This window comes from Physcomitrium patens, chromosome 7 (genome assembly GCF_059467195.1).
Source record: "Physcomitrium patens ecotype Gransden chromosome 7, ASM5946719v1, whole genome shotgun sequence".
Lineage (NCBI taxonomy): Eukaryota > Viridiplantae > Streptophyta > Bryopsida > Funariales > Funariaceae > Physcomitrium > Physcomitrium patens.
The window spans coordinates 4,128,173-4,154,187 of record NC_143416.1 but is presented as its reverse complement, the minus strand read 5'-3'; the positions used below and the strand labels follow the sequence as shown (position 1 = coordinate 4,154,187).

The window sequence follows — 26,015 nt, the reverse complement described above, 5'->3', positions numbered from 1 at the left end:
TTCACATTGCTTCAATGACTGACCACATTCTTGCGGATTTCATCCATCCGTCGAGTTTTCCTCGACCAGAGCAACATCACCAGCTGCAGGGATTTGTCACATCATTTCATGTTTTTCTGCGTGCATTTCACAGTTGAATCCGTCAATTTGAATGTTGCCTCACTCCGGTTTCAATGACGATCTCCAAGAGCAGAAAAGACGAAATGAGAATGAAGCTTGCGGTGGCTCTTGCAATGTGGAAAACTTCAATTCGCTCGAATCCTGGAGCAGAAGAGAATCAGTGGAGAAGAAAGGTTGGTGATCACGTTGAGCAGTGGTAATTTCTTTGCGTGGTCCACTTGATGCTGTGGCACTAATCCTGTCACTCTTGTTGAGAGCAGTTGATCACCTTGTGTGTCTATTGAATGACACTTGAGTATCTTTCTTGCGGTCCTTACAATGCATAGCTCAACGGTGCCATATTGAACTGGAATTGGATTCTGTGCTTATCATGCAAATGGTGAGGCCATTATCGGGTTGAACTTTTTACACATTTCTCTTTTACTGAATCGTTCAGTGAGACTCGGAAATTTTCGTAACTGTGTCTCGAAGTTGCAGGCCGAAGTATTGGAAGAGAAGTACATCGTCGTGACGAAGCAGTTGGAGGAGTTGCAAGGTCCATTACCTAACCATCAAGTTTCAAAACAACTCTAAGGACTTACAAAAAGAATTCACATGTTGATTATCTGACAGTGATGGATGTAATGTGGGGCAGGTGCAGTTGTGCTGGATCGACTACCATTGCTTGCCCCTTGCAAGTGTCACTTTTTAAAGTCGGCTGGTAATGAACAGAATGAGGGTCGAAACAGCTACGGTGATTACATTAGGCAAAGCGCGGTTCAAATCTTCTTGAGAAATGGTAATTTTCATCCTTCCTAACCCTTCGCTGCAAGTTAGAGAGATATGAGTAGTAAAAAATTGATGATACTAATAAATAAACATGTAAACAAGTCAATAAAATGTGCATTATTTTGTTGGAATAAGGTTGATCATTGCGTTATTGTGGCAGTGAGAGTTCTGCGGAAGTTGAAGCTGCAGAGCGTAGACGACAATTCTGGTAATATGGCCTCAAGCATCTTTGATGATGAATCTTTTTGAGAAATACTAAGTGATGCAGATAATTTCTGAGAGGATCGTGACGTTTAGGAGCTTCGCGGCCTTTAACTGTACAGATGAAATGCAAGGGAATTTGGCCATAGTGATTGATTTCGTCATCGAGTTACTGAGCTGCCAGGCAAAATCAGTGAGTATCCAATCCAAAAAGATATGTGGGAATCATGCGGTTTTTATTTGCGGAAAATATTAGATGTTCTAATCAATTAATTTACACAAAACAAATAGGTTGTAAAAAATTGAAGCTCGGAGTGAGAAGGTACCGACTTAGTATAGCATTTTATGAATGTCCATGTTTACGTGACGTTGGGAGTACATCACACCTCTTTCCAATCTGTGTGAGGCTTGGATGCTCAATGAAGCTGATTATTGACAGATTCACTTGAAAGGAAGGTACTCCGAGGCATACATTCATCATGCTGTGGACTTCATTAAAGGTCAAGCTTACCTTGAAGCTCCCTCCTGGAGGGTTCCGTTTGATTTTCTATACCTTCGAAGGTGTTGAGTTATTTGTTCTTTGTGGTTCTGATGAAATAAAATCATCCAGGAATGTAAACGCGTCGGACTTGTCGCTTGTGTTCTTGCTACAATTCTTTTGACTGTGCAGACACAATTCCCTTGTTACGTCGAGAACAATGCGAGGAGAGTCAACTTCTAGTTGTCAACAACCTCGTGAAGAAACTGGCCCTGGATCTAGTGGGAAATTTGCTCAACTTCACGCCCAGCTGCCAAGGTAAAAATTCTGTGCCAAGCCTTTCCAGCAAGAATTATTGCTTTGATAAAATTTGATACTTTACCATTACTGAACGATACATTTTATGAACAGTCAATTCTTAATCCTACCACTAAAAGCTACTTCCGGTTACACTACGGTAATCCAAGTATTATCATGCTCACAATCAGTTTTCACGGAACACATTCTCCAGATGATAGTCAAGGAGATGACCAGGAGGAGACGCTCGTAGTCATGCTGAGACTTGCGGAGTATGCATACATAGGACATCGAATGCTTTTGACTTCATCACAACAGATGACGATGGTGTTGGAGAGACTTCAGTGCACGGACCCATTTGACGAGGGGTTCTCTCAAGCATACGAGAATCTTTTCTACGTGTAAGTATACTCAGACGACTTACGAGCTCGGCTAAAAACTGGACCATGCTACCGTATCTGAGACGCCATTGAAAACCTTTTCCAGTTCTTTCCAGAAGCACGATTTTTAAAAATCTGCAGGCCACTGTTTACTTTTGTCTTTTCAGAAACAAGCAGAAATGCTATTTTAATCGCTTAAGGTATCCAATATGTGAAATCGATGCAATTTACAGGATACAGCTGATTGAAACACTAGTATCAGCACACTTGAAGTCCTGGAAGGATGGAAACAATATCGAACAAGGTATGCGCACTACCCGGATACCTACATGATAGTGTTACTTTATGCTTACTTAAGTTCGTTACCAATTGTTAGTTCTTGTTTCCTTTATTTTAAGACTTAACTTATCCATTGGCTTGACAGAAATTCTGGAGGAATGGGTAACAAGCCATTTCCATTGTAAGAGCACGCTAGAAGGTAGACCCAATGCTTGGACATCCCAGATCATGATAATGCTTGACAGCATCACAGAAAAGTTGCTAGAACAACTGCAACCTTCAGCTGAATTAGATGCACACGACGGACTAGACATCTGGCAGAAGGCATTGGTACACTTGCTTGCCTCTACTTCTTCTACTATTAGAGAAATACAGCAGCTCTAGACGCAACTGTCGACTCTAGAATACACTTCCCGACTATAAAAATGTTGTGGCCTTGGAATAACCTAGTGGCAAATAAAGAAAATAAGTAATATCTCAAGATCATTGCTCAACTGCAGAACCCCTGCATAAACTATGGTAATTGGAGAAAGACCCCGTGCCACGGCAACTCCTGAACTCGGATCATTTTCATCAACCCTGTACTAAGTAGTGATTCAACAATCAATAGTATGCAATTACCAACTCCGCTCGAGTTGGCGACATCCCAATACGACCATCTGAACAAATTGACGAGGACAAAAAAAATAAAAAATAAAAAATAAAAAAAATAACAACGCAAAGAAAGCTACAACATCAAATACGCAAACTGGAACAATTACTGGAAGGAGTTGCGCTTTTTCAATGAATATGATTGACAACATCTTATCTCCGGAAGCTACTAGATCGTTCTACGCCGTAGCACCGCCCTGTTCGGGATATGTGTTGAAGCTTTGTGTTAAGCAGGGTTTGAACATTAACCTGCGATAATGGTAGTCAAGTTCCTTCACCATCAAGGGCAGAGCAATATTCATCGCCCACATTCTTCAGTGTGGTAATCAACAAACCTGAATCTGGATAGACTTCGCAAAAGATTTTGCGACACCCACTACAAGTCCCGGAATATGTCGTCGAACACATCGACATTCAATTACTCAAGCATTATCGTGGCTCTCAAGCTTCTGAATCGTAGCTTTCAAATCGCTCACTTTGTCCGCCAGCTCCTTTCGTGCCGACTCCTTGCCAAACATGAAGCCATACCTGAGTGACGACCACAAAAGTGCCATCAGAACTTTGCGTTTTCACGGCTGCTGTCTCAATACACCCTATCAGTGAGAAAAATCTACAGGTGCGGCCCCTCGAGTGTCACTAGCAACCACGAATTACTTCAAGTTTGCGCAATTAGGCGCATACAATTGAACCCTAATCTGAGACGGGGAGAACTGGAAAACGGCGAAGTTTACCATGCAGACAAGGCGGAGAATCCAGCCACAACGGTCACATACTGCAGGCGGGAGAGAGCCATCCCGCCTTTGAAATTCCACGGATGGTCCACACTCTACACCGTCACTTGATCGATCTTCACAAGACGCACAAACAAGTATGGTTTTGTCCCGTTTCTGGATTTGACCTTAAACCCTAAATTGGGTGATGGGTTTCGGGACCTAGTTCAACCCGGATTTGTCAGACAACTTGAATCCGAGCTTCAGTGAGTGTACTAATGTTTTTATATAGATAGTGATCGATCATTCGAGGTCTCAAAGTCAGTGCCCAACTCATTTGTTTTAGAATTTTGTATGATAAATTCAAATTAGAATTAACTGCAGTAGATCCAGGTATTCTTCAGCCTGAGTAACAATCATACTGTTGGCAGTGTCAAGAATATGGTGTACGTTATGTCTTAAAGAGAAGCATGATGCTGGATTTATTATTAAAATTGTCCATTTTCTCTCTGAAAATTTTACATTTCACAAAAACAGTGGTATGTACTCTGAACTGATACCAACTGAATTCAAGAAGTCGGTGCTTTCAGAATTAACAATCAAGGTTAGCCCTGGTTAATACCTTTAGATTAGCAGAGTAGGGGAGAAAGATGTATTATGAAGTTTGAAATGGAAAAATGCTTCAAATTGGTATTGTTAAAACTTCCTAAATTAACCACCCACCCATTCAACACACAATTAAAAAGTAAGAATCCCATCTTCAAAAACGTGTAGGGATAATACAAGAATGAATAAAGATTGACTTCAACAACAGCACCACTCACAAGCAATTTTTATATTGCGATGGGAATAATGTGACAAAATTTGATAAGGTACTCCATTCACAACCTAAAGTTTTGCTCTTTACTCATATTACTCGGAGACATTCACAATAATAATCTCAAGGAAAACATGTTATGTCAAGCCACACAAAGTCTAACAAAAACATACATTGTTTGGATTGCAAACATTTTTCGTCGACGACATCATTAACATTCAACCGCATACTCTAAGATAAATTGGTCAATCGGAGGGTAAATGCATGTAGTAATCACATACTTCACGTGAATTGAAAGCTATCAACCATATTGAACTTCAAGACAAGAGATCACTGAATGTCCCAACTCCAATGAGAGCCACACGGAATTTAAGGTGAAAAGGTTTACATAACTGGTGAAAAGGAAAATAATCTGCAAGCAAGCAGCAACTCAGATTACTTCTGAATTTACGGTTGTGCTTCAAAGAATGGTTGCATTAAGAAAGTTGATCTAATGGTATATCAATAGGTTGCACCTGGTATGCCAAATTTTGATGTAGCTTCAATCTCCAGAAGAGTGTAGGTTTCAAAATTAGGCCAGACCTATTGAATCGATGTAGCAATCCCTCTGCACCTGATAATTGGATCTTGACTACAGCATTGTTAACCCCTCGTTGGTCATGAGCTCATTGAAGCATCCCTCGTCGAGACAGGATTCTTAAGGACAAAAAGCTGCTCCTCCCTTAAGAAAGACGACCAACTTGCTGGGATGACACCAAACGAAATGTGCCACCTGGTTTGTGTAGAAACCGTGACCAAATGAAGGCCGGTTTGTCTAAACCACGTCTTTGTCAGACTGTGAAGAGTCGAATGGAATTATCTATTACGGAGTAGAAAAGTGCAGAAATAGCTTGACAATGCCAGAGAAAGGAAGAGAGAGAGGGAGGGAGGGAGAGGAAGAGAGGGGGCTGGCCAGCTGAGTAATCGTGGTTCGTCTGCAAATCATGTAATAGAAGTCCTTGCTCACACATGATTCTTCGTGCGACTTACTCAGGGGGAAGGTATCGCCGCCACAATCCCTTCATTTCCAGATGGAACAGATTCAATACTGTCCGGTCCTGAAAAGAACTTTCCTCTCAACCGCCTCCATCCGTAAATGTCCTTAGATACAGGTGATGGCTCATTCTTTACAGGCAAATCCTTAGCAGATTCAAACAACTCAAAATCTTTGTCATATATCGAAAGTGTCTTCAATGGCCTGCAAACTTGACCGAGAGTCCTTGCACCAGAAACACTCTGATCATGTTGACCAGTGCTACTACCGTCAACAGAAGAATCACCATCAGAGTCTTCACATCCTCTTGCATTCGTAGTACATGAAGCATTATCTTCACCGGGGCACAACCCTTGCAGACGCCTGAAAAGCACATCCCCATCTACTACGTGAGGACTCGCACTCGACGACGATTCTTCAGCTGATCTCTGGGGCAGATCAGATCCAAAAGACGAGACGTCACTACTAGTTCTACTAAAGACGCCTGTTCGGAGAAGCTCCCAAAAATCGGCAGGTTCATCATCCTCGTTGATATTTACAGGAGGACCCTCTACCTGCTCATACCGGATTAGCTGAAGTGCGAATTCATGCCCGGCCTTGGCCATACGCGCATCACAAACTTGTCCATGCCACACGTACAGGTTGTTCTGTCCGTGGATTACAAATACACCCCGAGAGTCGAATGTGAGAATATCTGGACCAGTGACCTTTTTAGGCACCAAAAGCAGCGGGTCGTGGGAAGAATGGGGAGCCATGCGATATACACGAAGCTTGTTGTTCAGAGCAGGTGCATTTTGCAACTGTTTCTGAAATTGCAGCAGCTGACAAGCAAATCCGAGATTAGGGTTGGTCACTGCTCGAGCAGCCTTGATGAAGTTAAATGCATCTTGAAAGGTGCACCTCTGCAACCATGTCAGGTAGGCAATCACCAAAGATGTAGACCGAGAAACTCCTTTGCAACAGTGCACGAATACACGACCGCCCTGCTGTCTGACCGCCTCAATGAAGTCGAAAACGATGTACAAGACACTAGTGATGTCTTCCGAAGGACTATCCTTGAGCCACAAGGTCTTGTAAGTAAATTCATCGGGAAAATACTCGGGGCAAGCAAAGCCGGCACTATTGAGAATATGCGTGATTCCATTTTCCATCAGTATCTCGCGACTCCTGGCTACAGTGCCACTGCCCACATAGACATGATCTATTACGTGGGAGCACACCTGATCGAAAGATGCAAGTAAGTCCCGATCAAGCAGACGCCTCGAGACCTTACATAGGTCTGGATATTGAAGAGCACTCGTATCCAGCCTCATCTCCGACCCGTTACGCATGTTTTTTACCCTTTCCTTCAGCATGCCTAGCGATGTAATTGTTGTACGCCTCCGGCGACTATATAACTTTACAATATTTTTCTAAAAGAATTCTATATGATTACTATGACCGAAATTATAAATACTTAGACCTTCATGATGTTGTAAGCCTCAGACATCCTAGCTGCAATTCAGCTGTATGGCACTCAAACATACCCTCTTCTGATAAGAAGAACTTCCCACGTAACTAGATAAAATTTTCTGTTTAGTTGAAGCTCTACCCATGACAAATGAACCCCAGCCAAAACCTCCAATTTTTTGAGAATACGCAGCAGCTACAAAATTCACCTACTGCAACTCGAAGAACTTACTGAGTGGCCAAGGGAAACTGAGGATGCCTTACGACTTTGGAATATTAGGGGACTAACAGAATTTCTACAGTAGCGTCTTAATGTGTAAGGCCAGTAGTGACTAAGAATGTAAATCTATGCATAGATGTGATACCACTACTCTTTAACAAATGCGGCCGGGATAAAGATAAAACATTAAACCACGGATACTTTGAACCCGACATTTGCTGGACTCTGTGCGGTCGTCGAAAATAGCACGAAATGGGACAAAGAACTAAAAGACGGCACTGGCAGCAAAACTTACTCTTTTAACTTCTAATTTCACCTTAATTGCAAGGCATGAAGCGGTTTACTAGTTACAACGACAGTATTGATGTAGTTCTCCCATTTGCATTGGACCTTCCCAAATGATCCGATTTCAAAAACCAGCATCTTGATGGCCACATAGCAAGCAGGCTGACCTTGACCTAACAGAACAACCAGAATTTGTTACCAAGAAGTCTGTCAATAGTAAGCTCCAACAAGATCCTAGTCTACAGCTCACAACCTACGCAACCACCTCAAAATCACGAGAGGCGAGGTAAACATGCAGTTGCCAAACTATTAACAATACCGAAGCTCAAAGGTCGTATCCTCCGACAGAAGTTGAAATCAAAACGTTGCATTAGTAACGAATCACAAAGTAACAATGAGAAACCGAATTTTCAATACACCGTAGTTATGCCCGTTTAGTCGACCACCGAGAAGGTGTTGATTAAAGAACACACTCAAACTCCCAATAGTCAGCAAATATGAAGACACACACATGCGACCAAAGCAAATAATGAGCAAAAAGGCACTACAACAAGTCCATCATTCAAGCTTACATGTTTCGCCTACCATTTACTACTCTGCTTCAAGCAGAAGACTTGCACGTTCGTCGCAAACCCTCGGCTTACGGGAAGACTCGCAACGACACTTGAAGACAGTCACAGAAACTCGAAGTAAAGCTTACACCATCTCAATGGCTTGCTTTGTACCAGCCCGAATTAGCCCTCTGAAAGGAACTCGCCCAAGAGCACCTCAAGAACGTCGAACCCACAAACACCTCAAGACTAGGTAGAACCAAAAACCTGGTACTCTTCTCAGACTCCCTCTACCCCCGAGCACTTTCCCTTCTTCTTCTCCTTCCTTCACTTTCTTCGCTCCCTTCCTTCACTTTCTTCGCTCCCTTCCTCTCACTCTTCTCTGCCACTCCTTTTCTCTCTAAGACCCAACGTCAATCAAACTCTTCCAGAGCTCTTCTTCTTCAGGTACCTGAGAATCTGCCCTGCCGTGGTGATCCGCATGCCAAACTCCGTCCGTTGGTCTTCTTCCCTATATGTCCCTACCCTTTCCTTTCTTTCCTTTCCTTCAAAGCCCCTGGCTTTCTATCTCTCTCTCTCGCTTTATCCCTTCCTCGCCACACGCCGCGACTAACGCAATATAACCTAAATGTGCCCCCGAATGCTGCTTCCTCCCTCTCCTCCTTCCCCCACTGACTCCTCCTCCTCCTCCTGCGATACTACTACTGCAACTACTACTACTGCTGCTGGATGGGTGTCTGGGTGGGTGGGTGCAAAGGTCCAATCCGAAGCGGGAGTTGGGTGTAGTATTTGTGGTGCTGACGACGACGAAGCAGAAGAAGAAGACGGAAAGACAGGGCAATGAAGGAATGAGAAGGAAAGAAGGAAGAAGGGAAGGAGGGGGAAGGCAAGTTACTTCTCCCGCTTTCCCTGTCCCTTCCCTCCCTTTTCCTTTCCTCTCCCTCTCCCTCCTCCTCGTCCTCCTCCTGTGCTCCCTTTTCCCTTCGTCTTGTGGGAGTGGTCTCGTTTCGTCTCGCCTCGTCTGGTGCAGACTAAGGGAAGGGGAAAGGGAAGTGGGGGGGGATGCTGTTGTTGTTCTCAGTGTTCCCCTGTTCCCCTTTCACACCGCCACCACCCCCCCTCCACCGCGGATTCATGCTCTTCTTCTTCTTCGTCACGGTCTGCGGATGGATGGAGACGACGGCGACCAGGTGTGTGTGTGGGAGTGTGTGTGCGTCTGTCTGTGCTGGTCACCGTGGAGGAGGGAAGGGAAGGGAGGGGAGGGGAGGAAACTGGGGACAGGGACACGGGCACAATGTTCCCCCTCCCTGTGCCCGTGTCCCTCTTCCCTCTCCCTTCAGTTGGGCTGGCTCCTCCCCTCTCAGTTGGCTCTTCTCTTCGTGAGGCAGGTAGGTAGTCAGGTAGGTAGAAATCTATATATATATATATATATATATATATTATTCGGATAAATGATCTTCATGCACTTTAAAAATGTGTATTAGAATGGAGCTACATGCAATTGGTCATAGATAAATATTGAGGTTTAAAGTCCTAAACTTGCATCTTGCAATGATTGGCCTTACAATTTATTTATTTTCATTAAAATTTGCCCATGAATTGTGTTGGTCAATGGTGCACCATGCAATAGTAACAGTGATATACTGATGCATCCAAGACGTAAATAATTCCTTTGATGTAATACTTCTATACTCTCTCTTTTATTCATTTGAATATAAAACATTACATAGTTCTACCCAGCCAGAATACTTACAAAACATGACAAACGAGCTTGCTATTTTTATAACTCTAATTGATAAACATCCAAATTTTGAAGGAAAAAGAAAGAAAATATGTCCCTCTAAGGGTATTTGTAATGCCTAAAAGTTTCCTAATCATTGCTTTTATTTTAAATTTGCAATAATGCTATAATTACTTACTAGTAGTTTCTATTGTCGCCTCTTTATCCATTCTTCTTATTGTATGGACATACTTCAATATTGTTGCTTTTGCTAAAAAATGTTAACGTTATTAATGGCGTTGGCATTTTATCCTTGTTTGTAAACTTACATTTTGTCCTCAAATGTATTGATGTATTATTCTTTCTTACTTTTGAAAGTGTCTATTGGTTGAAGAATAGAATTTTTAAAACTTAGTAGAACATTTTATTAAGTATTAAGGAGATGATTTTTTTTTGTATATTTAATGATATCTTTGACAATACTATAATATATGCAATAATTTTTGTCTTTGGTTTTGATGAATGCTTATATATATATATATATATATATCAAAAATCATTTTTTCCAACAACCAATTATATAATAGGCATTCTGCATCTGCACATAAATCTTCATACAAATAAGCATAGTCCAAATTGTTTTAAAAGTATGCTAATACCATAGAATTTTCATTTTCTTAATATATGGCCTCACTTTTCTTGTCATTTTTTTCTCCTTAAAATTTTGTGTCTAATATCTACAACTCTTTTTAGTGGTAGTTAACTATATGTTGAAAAACTATGGAGTAAAAATATAGAGATGATATTTGTTTTTCCATCTCATGTATCTGTTTGAGTTTTTGATATTAGAATTTGTAGCTAGGAGAATAGAAACATAGACTCTAGGATGTATCTTGGAGATTCTAGAGTTCTTATGTACATACTTTGATTAGTTCTTTAATATACTCACATCTTTTTTTTTCAATCCTTATATTGTTTAGTTCTCATCCTTTATCTTTGTCTAATAATTTTAACGTATTCATTCCGTCTATTATATATTATTGTATAAACATCTCTTTTTTTGCTTGCTCAATATTAGAACTTTGTTTTCCAACCATATTGCATTAAGGACAAAAATACATAATACCTCCTAAATACAATTGGCAAGATTGGCTTTAAAATTTTATAGGACTGCTTCCATAACAAGGCATTCTTCTCCCATCCATTCAGTCCTTTGTTTTAATTCTTTGATAGTTATCTTTTCTTATTCTTCAACCTCATATATATTTTATCACAACTAAGTATTTGTAGCAAAAAGTTTGTTGATTCATTGTCTAATTGTTTTGTTGGCAATTTTTAATATTATAACCTATTCATATGCGATGTGGAAGATAGCTTTACATCCAAAAATTGTAGCTTAGGTCATTTCAAGCATAATTTTAGTATTAGCTAAAGATTCTTGAAGGTCATAGATAGTATATTTGTGTTAATTTATGGTATGATGTTGCATCTCAATCCAAATACACAATATGGAAATTTTTGAAGTGCAATCCACCATACTTTAGAAACATTGCTCCATAGTCTTATTTGTCACTACACAATCTTTGTTGTATTCAATAAAAGATATCAAGTAGGTTGTTATTTTGGATATTTATGATGTATATATATATATATATATATATTCTTAAAAATAGCAAGTCATTTGAAGTTATCATTTGGACAATGGCTTAATGTGGATCTCATACATCTAAACCATCTTGGATTTCTTTACTTTGAATTGATTTAATGTCTCCATTTATTGCTTACATTGTTCATAGATCTAGCATAATTCTTTTATGTTTATCTAATTTCTCTGTACTTTGCTTATGTTGATCACAGATCTAATATAATTTCTTCAATACCTTAGTTATAGACCTTAATCAAGGTGGGACATTATATTTACCATAGTCTATTATGTAAAGACAGATATACAAGTTTAACAATGAATCAATGGAATTATTGGCATATAAATTACAATTAAGGTGGAAAAATTCAATACAAAGGTGTTTTTCAATAATCATGTTTTAATTTCTATTTTGCTATTATATATACTATTAAGTACATCTATAAGTGATACCCTTGAATGCATTTATAATTATTATAAAAGAAAATGGTATTCAATATGTTACATAATTATCTAAATATGGCTTTGAATGCTTTTATTTAATCTAAAAAAATATCATACTTGTAGTTGTCTTGTTATACTTCTTTCACAAAGTATTTGACATCTCAATAAAGATGTTTACAAACAGCCTTGTCTTACATGCCTATGCCTTAAAATTTCTAGCCAAAGAAAAGATGCAAGTATTGAGGTGTATATTTCACCTTGATTCTCTCAATAATACAAGTATACTATTCTTCATTACAAGTTATTAATTGAATAACATCATTATATTAATGTAGTGGATATCTACCAATCAAATCATCAATATCTTTTGTAGTGTATTCTTCCATAAAGTGAGTGATTGAAATATTGAAGTAATATATATGATTAGAAATAATAGATGTATATCACATATCAATTCAAAGGGTTTGGTTTTTATTGTGTTCTTATATGCAACTTAATAGGCCTATAGGATTGTTGATAAACATATATTCCAATTGATCTGGTTTGTAATAATGATTTTTTTTAACATTGTCAATAACATCTTGTTGATGGATTTTACTAATTTATTATTTTATAGATAATATACAATAGAGGTACAATATTTGATAATGTGATCCCAGATGAAATTGTCAATAATCTAGTTAACAAAGTGTGTACCTTAATAAAATAAAATTTCTAGAAGGCATCCAAAATAAATAATAATTTATTTTTAGAAAAAAGATCATTGTAATGATGACTAAATTGGTGTGTAAAGCCTTATCCTCTATTCATTTGATTATATAGTTTATAGATGCTAAGATATATTTATGTATTTGAGATATTTTTGATTTTATAAGACCAATGAAATTCAATCCATAATGCATGAATAATTCAAGTCCCAGAAAAGAACATAATGGAACCTTTCTTTGATATGCAAAATTTGAAGTAGATATTTGACATATATAGCAATGCTTAATATAATGGTATCTGTTGTTGTATAGAATTGGCAACCAATATCATGTTATAAAGATTTTTTGAATAGATATTTTTGGTCTTTAGTGCTCTCTTATCATATCTTTTTGTGGTTCTTTGATAATACCTTGATGTTGTTCCTAAAAAATGCATAGTTGCACCATGTTATCTATATTGCATTTATAAAGGAATTGGTTTATATAAGTATATGATAAGGCTTGATAGATGAAGATAATGTAATGCATACATGTAAATCTTTGTGGTTTCTATCCAATTATGAGATATGTTCTATATAGAGAACGCTAATCAATATTAATTGTTACAAGCTAAATAATAGATGTTTGAATATACATATCATTAAAGATATTGTTAATGCTTATTACTTCAATGGTGGTTGTATCATGGCATAAATAAGTAGTGACTACATAGTTTTTATTTTAAACATGGACTATTTCAAAGTCATATACCAAAAAGATCATGTGTCACAAACATACATATTTACTTATATATGAAGTATTGAATAGAAGATAAATATAAATAGATTTCATAATATCTTATATTCAAGCTTTTTATAAGCTTTATAGATACAAATTTGACTATGATATGTTTAAAGTTGATTTTTAGGTTAGAAACTTGGCCAATAAATTAGTTACATGTCACACATATTGATAGCTTATGATATAGGAGGCAAGATTGAAGCCTTCTTTAATTTTATCAATTTCTTTTTAATCTTTAGTCTCATCTCAAGAGTCTTTAGACTTCTTGCCTTTGATAATAGCCATTTTAGTTTAATATTATACTTTCTTTGAGTGATTATATACTCTTTTTAAGTAATATAAGAATATATTGATCTTTTAGTTTTTTAAGATTCATGTTTTTGATATCATGATCTATTATGCAATATGGCTAATGATTAATAACTAATTTATTAAATTCAATAATTTGGAATAATTTAGGAAAAATTGAATTATTTCTCCTAATAAATAATAGATTTTTTTATAATTGTATATATCATAGCAAGTGTTTTCAATTCAATTATCAAATAATTATGTTTTACATAATTTAATAATTGACTTACATATGCTATCAATTGATGAACCTTTTTAGTAGAATTCTGAACAAGTATGATTCTAATTGTGACATTAGAAATGTTTATATGGATTCTAAATTATAAGGATCAATTCCAGGCTAATAATATTAATATGTTAGTATACACCTTTTTGATGGCTTTAAAAGCTTATTAGTCCTTTGCAATCCAATGAATTGGTAATGATAGTCTATATAATTTAGAGCACTAATGAATATAATAATATGTATAAATTATTTGATGTAGATACAATTGAATTTAGCCATACCAAAAAAAATTACATCTCCTTTTGTTTTTAAAAGAGTTGCATATTAAAGATGTCTTTGATTTTGAAAAGATTGGATAATTTACCTTATTTATATATAATATAATATACTATTATTCTTGTAAAGAATAAGATCATACATTTATCCACATTGAAGTTGAGACCATAGATACAATATGCTTGAAAAATACTTTATAAGTATTGGATGTGGGCAATGACATTATTATATATTATTTTATCGTCATAAAATATCCAAAAGAAATTCTTCAAAAAAGATCAAAATATAAATTCTATTACTTGTTGAAAAGTCCTTAATATATTCTTCACTCCAAACAATATTTTTTTGTATTGGAAAGGTTTTCACTTTATTGACAATGTCATTTCACTTTTATTGGCCTCCACCATTGCTACTTCATAATATCCTAAAAATTAATCCATAAAAGAATATATTTCATCTTTTGCAACTTCATTAATTATCCTTTGTACATAAAAAAATAAATAATAGTCCTTTCGTATTGCAACATTGAATTTCCTAAAGTTGATACAAATGTACAATTTGTTATTTTTTTAGAAATGATTATTATTAATAAGAGCTACAATAGTAAATAAATAGAAAATATGAATTTATCTTTTAATATTTTGTCTAATTCTATGTATATTGTTGTGACATAATTAAAATTAATACAATAACATTGTTGTTAAATTGGAGTTATGTCTAGTAATAGATAAATGGTGTGTTTAGAAATTATTATGGAGATATCTTTAAGGTCTTTGTATGACCAAGAAAAGATATGTTTGAATTTTTTGAATAAAAAAGATGTTTTTAGTTCTTTAGATGTATAGTGAATCCAAAAACTATTTCAATATAAACATATTTTAGAAAGAATAATATATTACAAATAAATTGTAGTGAATAATGACACTTAGTTTATATAGCAAAAAAAGTATTCTTTTATAGCTATCAAATAAGTCTAGGTTAAAAAGAATCCATCAAGTAATTGTAAAGCTATGACCAATCAAATTTTGAACAATATTGAAACATTTTTTTGGAAATCCAATTACATATCAGTACTTTATAAGACCTTCTTTAGCCTTGATAATTGCTTCCAACTTCCTAGGCATACTTTCTATTAACTTTTGGTACAAAATTGCTTCAATATTATTCTATTCTATAGGTATTCTTTCCTTTAATTTTCAAGCTCCTTTTGGTTTTATCTTCCAAGTGTTGAGCTGGAGTTTGAGGTACTTCCAAAGTTGTTCAATGGAATTAAGATCAAGACACTAAGCATGCCAATCCATTACTTTAATTCCATGATGATTAAACCACTTTTATGCTAGTTTTGAGTTATGCTTGGAGTCATTATCTTGCTGAAAAATCACCTCCTCTTTAAAAATGCTAGATTCTTTAATACTAGGAAGTAGGTTTTTTTTCAAGAATTTCCATGAATTTCTTAGCATCCATCCTTTCTTCAACCTCTGCCATCCTTTCAATTCCATTCCATTCCATACAACTCTATATCATTATATTTCTACCTCTATACAAAACTATTTTTTGCATCTTCTTGTCAAGCAAGAATTGATCTTTTTGTTTCCATACCCACTTTTTGCCATTAATCCAAATCTGTTGATCTTTGTCTCATTTGACCAAATAACCCTCCTCCAATCTTCCACAGTCCATTCTTTGTATTTCATAGCAAAATTCAAGCATTGTTTCTAATGACGGGTGGATAATAGTGTCTTTCTTTTCTTCACCACAGCTTTCATATTCCATTTCTTGAGAATATTTTGAATGGTTTGGATTGACACAGGATCACTCATAATATTATTAAGATTTTTAGCAACCTCAACAAAATTTTCAGTCTTCTTAGTATTGATTTGGCAAATAATTGTTCTTTCATCTTCTATAGTGAGCTTCTTTGGTCTATCCAATATAAGGTTTTTCCTATTAATAGTGATTTTTTTTGTTAGCCTGGAGATAATAGCTTTATTACAACTAAGTTCAAAAGCAATTTGGCCATAAGATTTTTAAGAATGAAGAAGAGCAGAGGTGATGTTGTCTTAGAGAAAGTAGGAAATGGGTCTCATAATTATTCAAGAAGTTGTTAATGACACAAGAATTTGACAAAAAAATATATCAAGATTAAAAACAAAGAATAAAATTGATAGCAAAAGTGGTTCCATAGACTCCTATTTATACTACAATGAAAGTTAAAGAAATCTATGGTACTTTCTATGGGAGTTTCTAGAAGTCTAAAGAAACGTCTAAAAGTCTAAAGAGGCTTCTAAAAGCCTATAGAACTTTCTAAAAGATTATTAAAGATTCTATAAGTATCTAGAAGGTTTCAAAAATTTATAAAAGATTCTAAAAGATTCTAAAATGTGATAATTTAGAATATATTTGTACTAGAAATTGTAATTAAGAATGATGCTTTTATAGCTATTAATAAGCATAAATTATGTCATTAGATTAATAATAATACTATCATAGTAAATTTGATAATGATAGAATGTTGTAATATTGAGTAATTGATAGAATCCAAAAATTAGACATCACACTTAAAAAATTGTTTCAATACTATTCTAAATTAGATTGGTCATAATTCCACAATTACTAAATGGATTCTTTTCAACCTAGGATCATTTGGAAGTTGTAAAAGAGTACTTTATTTTCTATACAAACCATGTATCATTATTCACTACAATTCATCTATAATATACCATTCTTTCCAAAATATATCAATATTGAAATAATTTTTCAAATCAATATATCTACATTGATTTTGACATTCTTTGATTCTTCTATAGTTTTCAAATTGACCATATTCAATGATGTTATATAATCTTTCATAACTGATATATCTCATAGTACTAAGTAGGCCAAAGCCTTATTTAATATAATTATGCTTAAGATTTCTTTTGAAAAATGCAACAAAATATTTAAACGTTCTTCAACTTGAATCAATAATGCAATTTAATAGATTTTTACTAATGAGACTAGATTTTTGTCGATATGTAATAAAAATACTTCTTAGTCTATTGTTAATCTCTGAGGCTTATAATTACTATTTTCTAATATATAACACAATTATCTATAGGATTTATTATGTATCTATGTCTCTTAATTAAAATTAAGTAATATTTACTCCAATCATGAATAGTACTTATGTCTTGTAATGAAGATTTTTTTAATATAATAATGACAAGATAATTATTGTTGCATGGCATCTCAATAATTGCAAAAGTAGCTAGTATAAGCATATCGTGTATAAAAATTCATACATCAATGAGAATTTTTAATGGAATTACGTGGACAACATTTATCATGAAAATTATAAATGATTTTTTTTTGTTTTAGAAGCTAAAGATATTATTGAATGTAGTTAGCTATAATTTTTACTTTGTAACCTCTAACAACTAAAATATTAATTAATTTATATTATCCTAACTAAATATGAATTACCATAGTATCTGAATCTATGCTTCTAACATAAATGTTAATAATTTATGGACTCATAATAGTTGGTTTGCATAGTTGTTGTGAATACATTTGGAAGTCCAGACTCAATTCCAATCATTTATCTAATATTATAATAACTTTTGTAGTATCCAAGATATTGTGCCAATTTCAAGGATCCAACTCTATTGTTTTGAGTTCTTCTTGTATTGCCATTCTAAAGTTGAATTATCTCTTATAATTTTGTAGAGAAATGTTTTTTTAGAGTTCTACCTAATGTTGTATGATTTTCAAATTTTGGATTTTTTGTAATTAGATTATTATTGCAAAATTGATTGAAACACTTATGTGTATATCCTTCAATCTAAAAATCATAACATTGTTTCTAAAATCTTGGCCCCCTACTAGAAATGGTAGCCATCATGGTTAATATGTTAGACAATTTCAACAATAATATTGAATGAATCCTTAGTTTCAATAATTATCATATATTTGTAGCTACTAATTTAATTAAAATGTATCGCAATGGACCACATTTGGTTTTAATACTATTATTTTGTTTAGTATTTGTTTTACAAGATAATTTTTTGGATTTTAAGAATCTCATTTGTAGGACAATGGATGCCAATAATTAAATATATTATGCATAGGCAGGTATTGTATCAATCTTGGTGGTGATATGTTACAACTAATAATATCACTAATTTTTTTAGAAGTTTGTATGGCCACATCTACTATTTCATGTAATAAGGTGATTTCTATATAAATTTATCTTTGTTAAAGTGAAGTATATAAATCCTTTTCAAACCAATTATATTTTAAAGAATCATTGATTGGTGTTTTTGGTTTGTCCAATATTTTCTTAAATTGATGGTAAAAAAAATCTACTAGTTTATTTGGGTATTGCTTAATCACCTTCAATGCTCGTAATACTTCTTAATTTTTTCATTTCTTTCCAAGACACAACAAGATTTTATTTTTCAAAACTATAAGTCCAATCAATTATAAATTTCTATTTATAATTCTATTGAATTAATGACTATATTGATTCTAATAATATTTTTGAAATATCAAAGGTATTAATCTAAATCATTACTTATTCGAAATAGTAGATATTAAATTGCATCTTTTAACTTAATAAATATCATTGTTATTTCTATTGTAACTAGTGTAATAATTAGTGCAATTATAAGCATGTGAGTTCTTCTTGTGGTTAGTTTTATTAGAGATGATTATATAGTGACTATAGAAGTTTCTTTTAATACAATAATATTTTGAGTTTATGTTCAAGTTTTTGGATCCTTACATCTATTTCTTCATTTCTAGCATTCATAACCAAAACTTGGTATTTTATTTATTTCAAGAGATCCTTTGTAGACTCTTCTTCTTCTTCTAAGCTTTCTTTGAATATTTTTATAAGTTCATGAGATAATTTGCCTTAACTATCTTCCCTTGAGGAGTTGTCTTCTTTTGGATCCATACTCCTTAGTACATATTGTTTGTTAAGTTGTACCTCTAAGCAAATAGCCATGTTGTCACTCACTACCTATATTGTCTTGAATTAAATGACCATCCCTAAGATGGTTGCCAAAATATTTGTCAATAGGTTGTGTTGATTAATAATGCATTATAGAACAATAACAGAAATATACTAATGTGTCCAAGATGTAAACACTTCCTTTGATATAATAATTCTACATAACACCACCAAAAATATCCCTTGAAAGGTGTTGATAATGTCTAAAAGTTTCACAATCATTGCTTCTATTGTAAAATCACAATAATTCTTCAACTAGGGACTAGTAGTTTCTATTATTATGTCTTTACTCAATCTTTTTATTATATCAACATCCTTCAATGTTGGAACTTTTGCTAAAAACTATTGACATCATGCATGGCGCTGACAAGTACAAATGTAGCTTTTGTCAAAATAAAAATATTTAATTTGTTTTAGTAACAATAGAAGTAAAGCTATTATTTGAAGGAATTTCAGTTGTATTGTATGATGTTGTGCCAATATGTTTATTTTGATAATATACTTACTACACAAGTCTTCTAACAATTAAGTCAAGTAGAACATTACTTCATATAAATAACATAAGACGCCTAAGTTTTAGTTCCAATTTAAACAAAGATACATTGTTAAATTTTAATCTATTATGATATTCTGTTGAATTCTCATTTATATAATTAGCACCAAAATAAACAAGCAATTCTTTTAAAAGTATTTTCTGAAACTGATAACTTCTTGATACCATCATCACCACTATTTAGTGTTAGTAAAAATTATTTGTTTATTTTAAAATAATCAAAATATATTATTTAAACATTAAAGTTGATATAAATAGAATTTAATTACAGCTTGAACCATCTCTAATTTGTAATAAAATATTAATATATATATATACATATATATATATATATTTTTATTTTATTTTTTAATTTTAAATATATATTTTGGAAATGTTTCTTATAATTTTTATTTTTTTATATCTTTGTGTGTTGTCAAAATTTTGGGCATTGAAAAGAAATACAAATAATGTCTTTAATCTTATTTCTTTAAACCAAAAAAATGATAATTTATATTCATAGATAAACCAAATAAAAATAATATTTTATAAAACCTATATATATATATATATATATATATATGGAAGTGGCTTTTATTTTAAAAACTTTTATCAATTTTCTTGGATACTGAATAAAATATCAAATATAGAAGGTATTGTATATCTTCTATGATAAAAATTAAATATTAAGTTTATATGAAATTGAAATATTTTAAACTCCTCAAATCATTATTAATTCAATTGTATCATGTATAGATATTTACATGCTGTTGTAAAATCGTTTAAATGATAATGGTAATAATGATAATATTACAATCTAGTACATATTTATAAAAAAAAAAAATTATATTTTTACTTAAATATAATAAAACAAAAATAAAACCCCATCTATTTGTAAAGTGGTTTGTTTCATTTTAAAAAAAAAACATATTTTAAATACATTTTCAATGGCAACTTTTATTGCTTTGAATTTTATTATTTTGTTGTTATAAGGATTTAGTGTCATTTAATGAATCCTTGCAAGATATAATAATAATCAAACACGATATGGTACCTGTTCATACACACACACACACACACACACACATATATATATATATATATATATACATATATACATATATAATCAAAAAGGAAACTATATCTTTTTGGATTTCCAATATACTATGTACAAAGGTAATTTTTTTCTGTTTAATGTTTGTAACCATCTTAAATATGTTTATAATAATATTTTTTCAATTTTATGATTCAAATAAAATTTAATGTTTTTTAGGTCTTAAGTTTTGATTTCAGAAAACATCTTAATCATCTACTAATTTACCACCAAGGTTAAGAGTTGACTTATTATCATTATATTTATTTGTTAATGTTTTTCCGTAAAAGACCACATGTTTTAAATTTAATGGTATGTACTAAAAAGACATTGATGAATTTTTTTCTATTTTTATTTAATTGATGCACAAAAATTTGGTTTAAATATTATTTCAACTGTATTTACATAATCTTGCTCTTGTTAGTCTGAGAACAATTCTTTGGTTAATTCCTCAAGTTTGGGATTTATTTATTTTTATTTTTTTAATTTCAAATACATATAGATGGTACTAATTGATCATGATTATTTTTTACATAATTTAATTCAATTGTATTTATAAAATCTGAGAATCTATTGTAATTATACATTATGTATTTTACAATATAAAAAATTGAATGTTTATTGTATCTCATAGAAACACAAAATAAAATATAATATAATCAAATAATTTAAAGAATCCTTGTAGATAATCTGTTTTGGTCTTCATTTCCATTTTCTAATATTTTTGTCTATTTATTTGATATTCTTAGATAGTAGAAACTTAGTTTATAAATTTGTGTAAATAAACCAAATAGAAGTAGATAAAAACACCTTTTGACTAAGTAAAGAAAAAGAACATTTTTTGCCTAAATATTTCTAAAAATATTATGTAGAATTTTTTACTGAAAATTTGAATTTTTTTTGTAAATGGATTATGTTGGATTATTTTATTTTAGAAGACAATAAAACATAGAATAACTACTACATTAATACACGAATTAATCACTCTGAGACAAATGAATTTCAATTACAATGTCAATACTAAGAATTAAAATTTTAAGTCATGTATATTTTTTAGTTTTTTTATTAACTTCTTTAAAAATGGTCAAATTAACCTCAAACAAATATCAATGTTTTCATCATCATTATTTTTGTGACGATTATGATCTTTTTAACAAATAAAAGGATATATTATATATTCTAAATCTTAGAAATAGTTTTAAAAGTATTTCCCATCTTCAAAATTATATTTAAATTTTTTGAAGAACTTCTTTCAAAAGATGAATCAATTCTAGAATCATTTATAATGATATTTTTAGGTATAAAACATGGACAGCTTTAACGTGTTACTTGTAGAATGAGTTAAATTTCAAACTGATATATATATATATATATATATATATATGTGTGTATATATAGATAATTATATGCTATCATAACAGCTATCTTACCATGACTCATAAGATTAAAAAAAAAAAAAAAAATGCTGAATTCCACAAAGAAGTAGTGTCAAGTGTTTTGATTGGTGGTTATTACAGGCATCCAGTGATGTTCTCTGAAACAATGAAAATCAGTAATTGCCGTTTTTAAGAGCAATAAAAATTCATTACAGTATATCACAAGAATACATTTGAAGATGTAATGGAAATCAATAACATGTTGTCGAAAATGATCTCTAATTATCAAAACCAAATAAACTACATCTTCATAGTTTAGATTCAAATGCCACGGCACATAATAGGTGATCAGTTTTGATACTTCAATTTCAATAAGTATTCACATATCTGCTCTTCAGTATGTGCAAATAGTGTCTTCATTTTCATTTCTATCCTGTTTATTTTGCTCACAGCCTTGCCATAAAGAACTTGGTAGTGTAGAAAAATAAGTAAAAAAAATACTTAAATCTGTTGTTTCCAATATTGTTTAGGAAAATAAATAAAATATAAAAGACATTAAATCACATAATACTTTTATATGCAAATGATGCAAATTTAACAAATCATTGTACACACAAACACAAACAAACAATGGACTTATTTCCTGTGAGAAATGCATTCAATCGGGCTTCAAAGAAACAAAAGACATGGTATGGCAAGACTCAAGAAGATATTGATAAGGTTTTGGAAGTCATAACCAATGCAATTATTGAACTTTCCATAGTCCCTGAGGAGGCTCCTGCTGGAGTTCATCAAAAATTGGTCATGGAAGTGTTACAAGTAGAAAACAATTTTTGTAATTTATCTATTCAATATCATACATTCCAAATTCTAAAATCATAAGCTAAAAAGTTTGAAATTCAAAAATATGTTTTGGAAATGCAAAATTGTGTGATTCATGGAATGGAATTTTTTTGAAGTAAAATTTTCACCTTTGCACACAAATACACCATGTATTACAAAATGTTTGCAAAATTGTGATAATTTTATAAAAATGGATGCTTTATAAAAAAACATGGTCTTGTCGTGTTTAATTAAACGTTCAAAAACTACCCTAAAAAACAATAGTTTTATCTTTTTAAAAACTAATTTATAAACAAATAAATGCATATATTATTATTATTATTATTATTATTGATGCTAATTTGCAATGTCACAATCGATTTGAAAAATAAAAATAAAAATAAATAAATGAGTTCACCAACTCATACATCAATTAAATCCTGCCTAGGCCAGTCACACATTCTGTAGTGCTAGGATTCATTGAGAGTCCATAACAGTTGTGACGTTACTTTTACTCATTAATTGATTGATTAATCAATTGTCTGTAGGCAAGGCTAAAAGAGATTGGAGCCCAAAGCTTTACAGAGGCTCCCCTAAAAGAAATAAACAATGCAATGACAAAGTGTGGGAAATTGATTGACAAGTGCTTTAACCGCAACCTTGGCAAAGTGTATAGAAACGTGGAGTTCAACCACGGACTTGTGAACCAACTTGTGGCCTTGCATTTTTATCGGCAAGGTCTTTTTGATGTCGGTGATTGTTTTGTGGCTGAATCCCATGGAGAAAGTGCTTTGTCAATGAGAACCCAATTTTGGGAGAGTCACCAAATTTTGGCACAATTGCAAGCGGGAGATTTGAGCGGAGCTCTTGCATGGGCACAAGAACACCACATTGCTTTACAACAAAGGAAATCTTCTTTAGAGTTTCGGCTTCAACGGCTTCAATTTGTGCAATATTTGGTAGAAGGGAAAAAGGCGTTGGCTCTAGAACATGCAAGAAGCTCATTTGGAGGTTTTGCAAACAACCACATGCATGAGATACAAAGATTGATGGGTAGTTTGTTGTGGGCCGGGAGGCTACAAATGTCACCATATGTAGATATTTTGTCAAATATGGATTGGGATGCAATAGCTTTTGAATTCATGCATGAGTGTTGTGCCATGTTGGGGCAATCCTACAATAGCCCCTTATTTGTCACCCTTTGTGCCGGCTCTCAAGTAAGAATGTTGTTTATTTATCTATCTATTTTTTAGAATCTAGCAATTATGACTTTCATAGATAAATAAATATAAAATATATATATAATCATGTATATATATATATATATATATTTTTTTTTTCTCTTGATTAGTTTGTGAATTCAACAAGGAGAGTGAAATATTCTTGTTACAAAGTGTGTTGATTTTTAAACTAAAAATAGGCACTTCCAACACTATTGAAAGTAGCAGCTGTGATGGGTGGTAAGAAGCACGAGTGGCAATCCATGGCCCAATTGCCAATGGAGATAGAGCTTGAAAAGGGATTACAATTCCACTCCATCTTTGCATGTCCGGTATCGCGGGACCAAAGCACAAATGAGAACCCTCCCATGCTCCTCCCTTGCGGCCATGTGCTTTGTCGGCAATCCATTCAAAAACTTGCTAAAGCCCCCACACGGACTTTCAAATGCCCATATTGTCCGTCCGAGACCACCCTCTCCCTTTGCCAACAACTCCATTTATAAGTCAAACTCTTCAACTCTCTTCCATTCTTATAGACATTTTTTTCTTGGAAAAAAGTATGTAAGGATTTGATGTTCAATACTTTTTCATCTCATACCACAAAGGAACATAGAGAGAGAGGAGTAAAAGAAGAAAAAGATGATCTTTGAGGTTGTTAAAGGTAGGTGGTAATAGAACAACTTTTTGGTTTTGGTTTTGATTTTATTTTTATGTCACATTTAAATATACAAATGGGTAAGTTTCTTTTTATTTTGGATTGTTGCATTCGAACTGTTTGAGTATAGTTGGATATTAATTAAGATAGAGTATACAGTCCAGTGATGATTCTAATTGGGTAAAAATAACATTAACTATTTAATTTCTATTTGCAATAATTATGTCCACAAAATCATTCTTCAAATTTTTCTATAAATTAATTATAAAACTTACAAATTGAAATTGAACTTAAACCTACAAATTTGCATGTCATACAATGGCAAAATCAACTATGGTGACATGTCATTCCATATAATATTCAAATACATACAATAGTTAGTCATTTTATTATATTATTGAAAGAAAGACATATTTTTTGAGCATTTTTGTGCATATTCTAAAAATAAAACCACTTGAAAAATAAAATAAAATAAAATCCTGCAGCCAATGAATCAAAGTAATACAAAAATTCAGAACTAAAAAAACCATGAGAACATACAAATTAGTACACAATTAAGTACACCATATTTTGGTGGTGGTGATTTTGTTTTTTTGTTTTGCTTGTTTTTTTTTTTATTATTTTTATAAATTTCATAAACTATAATTTTTATCTGATTTTTTTCTTTTTTTGAGAAAAATAGTTACATATATAAAAAATAATAATTTAAAAAATAATAATTTAAAAAATAATTTGACGGTCATAATTTCCCAAAGTTTTTACACTTTGATCTATGCCTCATACATGAATAAGCTGTGAGGTCGTAAAAGGAAAAGTTTGTGAAATGGTGCACATACCAATTTTCATGGATAATTGTTTTTTTCGGTAATAAAAAAGTTGCAAAAAATCAAAATAAGAACTCATTTGAATTATGTAGAATAGTAATGAACGGAAATATTA

At 32.6% G+C, this 26,015-nt stretch overlaps 3 protein-coding genes and 2 long non-coding RNA genes across 11 annotated transcripts; 2 read left to right on the top strand and 3 right to left on the bottom strand.

Moving 5' to 3' along the window:
• Positions 1 to 101: 101 nt before the first annotated feature.
• LOC112284408 (protein MULTIPOLAR SPINDLE 1) lies at positions 102 to 3,004 on the top strand. 3 transcript variants are annotated; one of them, XM_024524178.3, is made up of 10 exons: positions 102 to 293; positions 598 to 655; positions 755 to 898; positions 1,049 to 1,096; positions 1,212 to 1,282; positions 1,529 to 1,589; positions 1,760 to 1,885; positions 2,079 to 2,265; positions 2,478 to 2,548; positions 2,669 to 3,004. In XM_024524178.3, exons 1-10 carry the CDS (start codon positions 174 to 176, stop codon positions 2,905 to 2,907), a joined length of 1,125 nt encoding a protein of 374 aa, XP_024379946.1. In that variant the 5' UTR covers positions 102 to 173; the 3' UTR covers positions 2,908 to 3,004. The 3 variants fall into 3 exon arrangements, with proteins under 3 accessions (XP_024379946.1, XP_024379945.1, XP_073391196.1); XM_024524177.3 differs by having other exon boundaries at positions 592 to 655; XM_073535095.2 differs by lacking the exon at positions 102 to 293 and adding an exon at positions 384 to 499.
• A 276-nt stretch (positions 3,005 to 3,280) lies between these two features.
• Positions 3,281 to 4,034, bottom strand: LOC112284410 (uncharacterized). The gene is made up of 2 exons (XR_002970396.3): positions 3,906 to 4,034; positions 3,281 to 3,702 (listed from the first exon to the last, which is right to left on the bottom strand). It is a non-coding gene; the product is annotated as an uncharacterized LOC112284410 (long non-coding RNA).
• Positions 4,035 to 5,031: 997 nt separating this feature from the next.
• On the bottom strand, positions 5,032 to 9,058 carry LOC141044459 (protein-tyrosine-phosphatase MKP1-like). Of its 3 annotated transcripts, none has more exons than XM_090251753.1 (2): positions 8,274 to 9,058; positions 5,032 to 7,861 (listed from the first exon to the last, which is right to left on the bottom strand). In XM_090251753.1, the coding sequence occupies exon 2, from the start codon at positions 7,087 to 7,089 to the stop codon at positions 5,731 to 5,733; it is 1,359 nt and encodes a 452-aa protein (XP_090107879.1). In that variant the 5' UTR covers positions 7,090 to 7,861; positions 8,274 to 9,058; the 3' UTR covers positions 5,032 to 5,730. The 3 variants fall into 3 exon arrangements, 2 of the variants coding, with proteins under 2 accessions (XP_090107879.1, XP_090107880.1); XM_090251754.1 differs by having other exon boundaries at positions 8,691 to 9,035; XR_016504115.1 differs by having other exon boundaries at positions 7,701 to 7,861; positions 8,261 to 8,400.
• A 13,873-nt stretch (positions 9,059 to 22,931) lies between these two features.
• On the top strand, positions 22,932 to 25,369 carry LOC112284545 (protein RMD5 homolog). 3 transcript variants are annotated; one of them, XM_073535194.2, is made up of 3 exons: positions 22,932 to 23,068; positions 23,750 to 24,418; positions 24,622 to 25,369. In XM_073535194.2, the coding sequence occupies exons 1-3, from the start codon at positions 23,066 to 23,068 to the stop codon at positions 24,922 to 24,924; spliced, it is 975 nt and encodes a 324-aa protein (XP_073391295.1). In that variant the 5' UTR covers positions 22,932 to 23,065; the 3' UTR covers positions 24,925 to 25,369. The 3 variants fall into 3 exon arrangements, with proteins under 3 accessions (XP_073391295.1, XP_073391293.1, XP_073391294.1); XM_073535192.2 differs by having other exon boundaries at positions 23,010 to 23,198; XM_073535193.2 differs by lacking the exon at positions 22,932 to 23,068 and adding an exon at positions 23,186 to 23,337.
• Positions 23,021 to 23,936, bottom strand: LOC141045591 (uncharacterized). Its single transcript, XR_012217855.2, has 3 exons — positions 23,861 to 23,936; positions 23,351 to 23,472; positions 23,021 to 23,157 (listed from the first exon to the last, which is right to left on the bottom strand). It is a non-coding gene; the product is annotated as an uncharacterized LOC141045591 (long non-coding RNA).
• Positions 25,370 to 26,015: the final 646 nt, after the last annotated feature.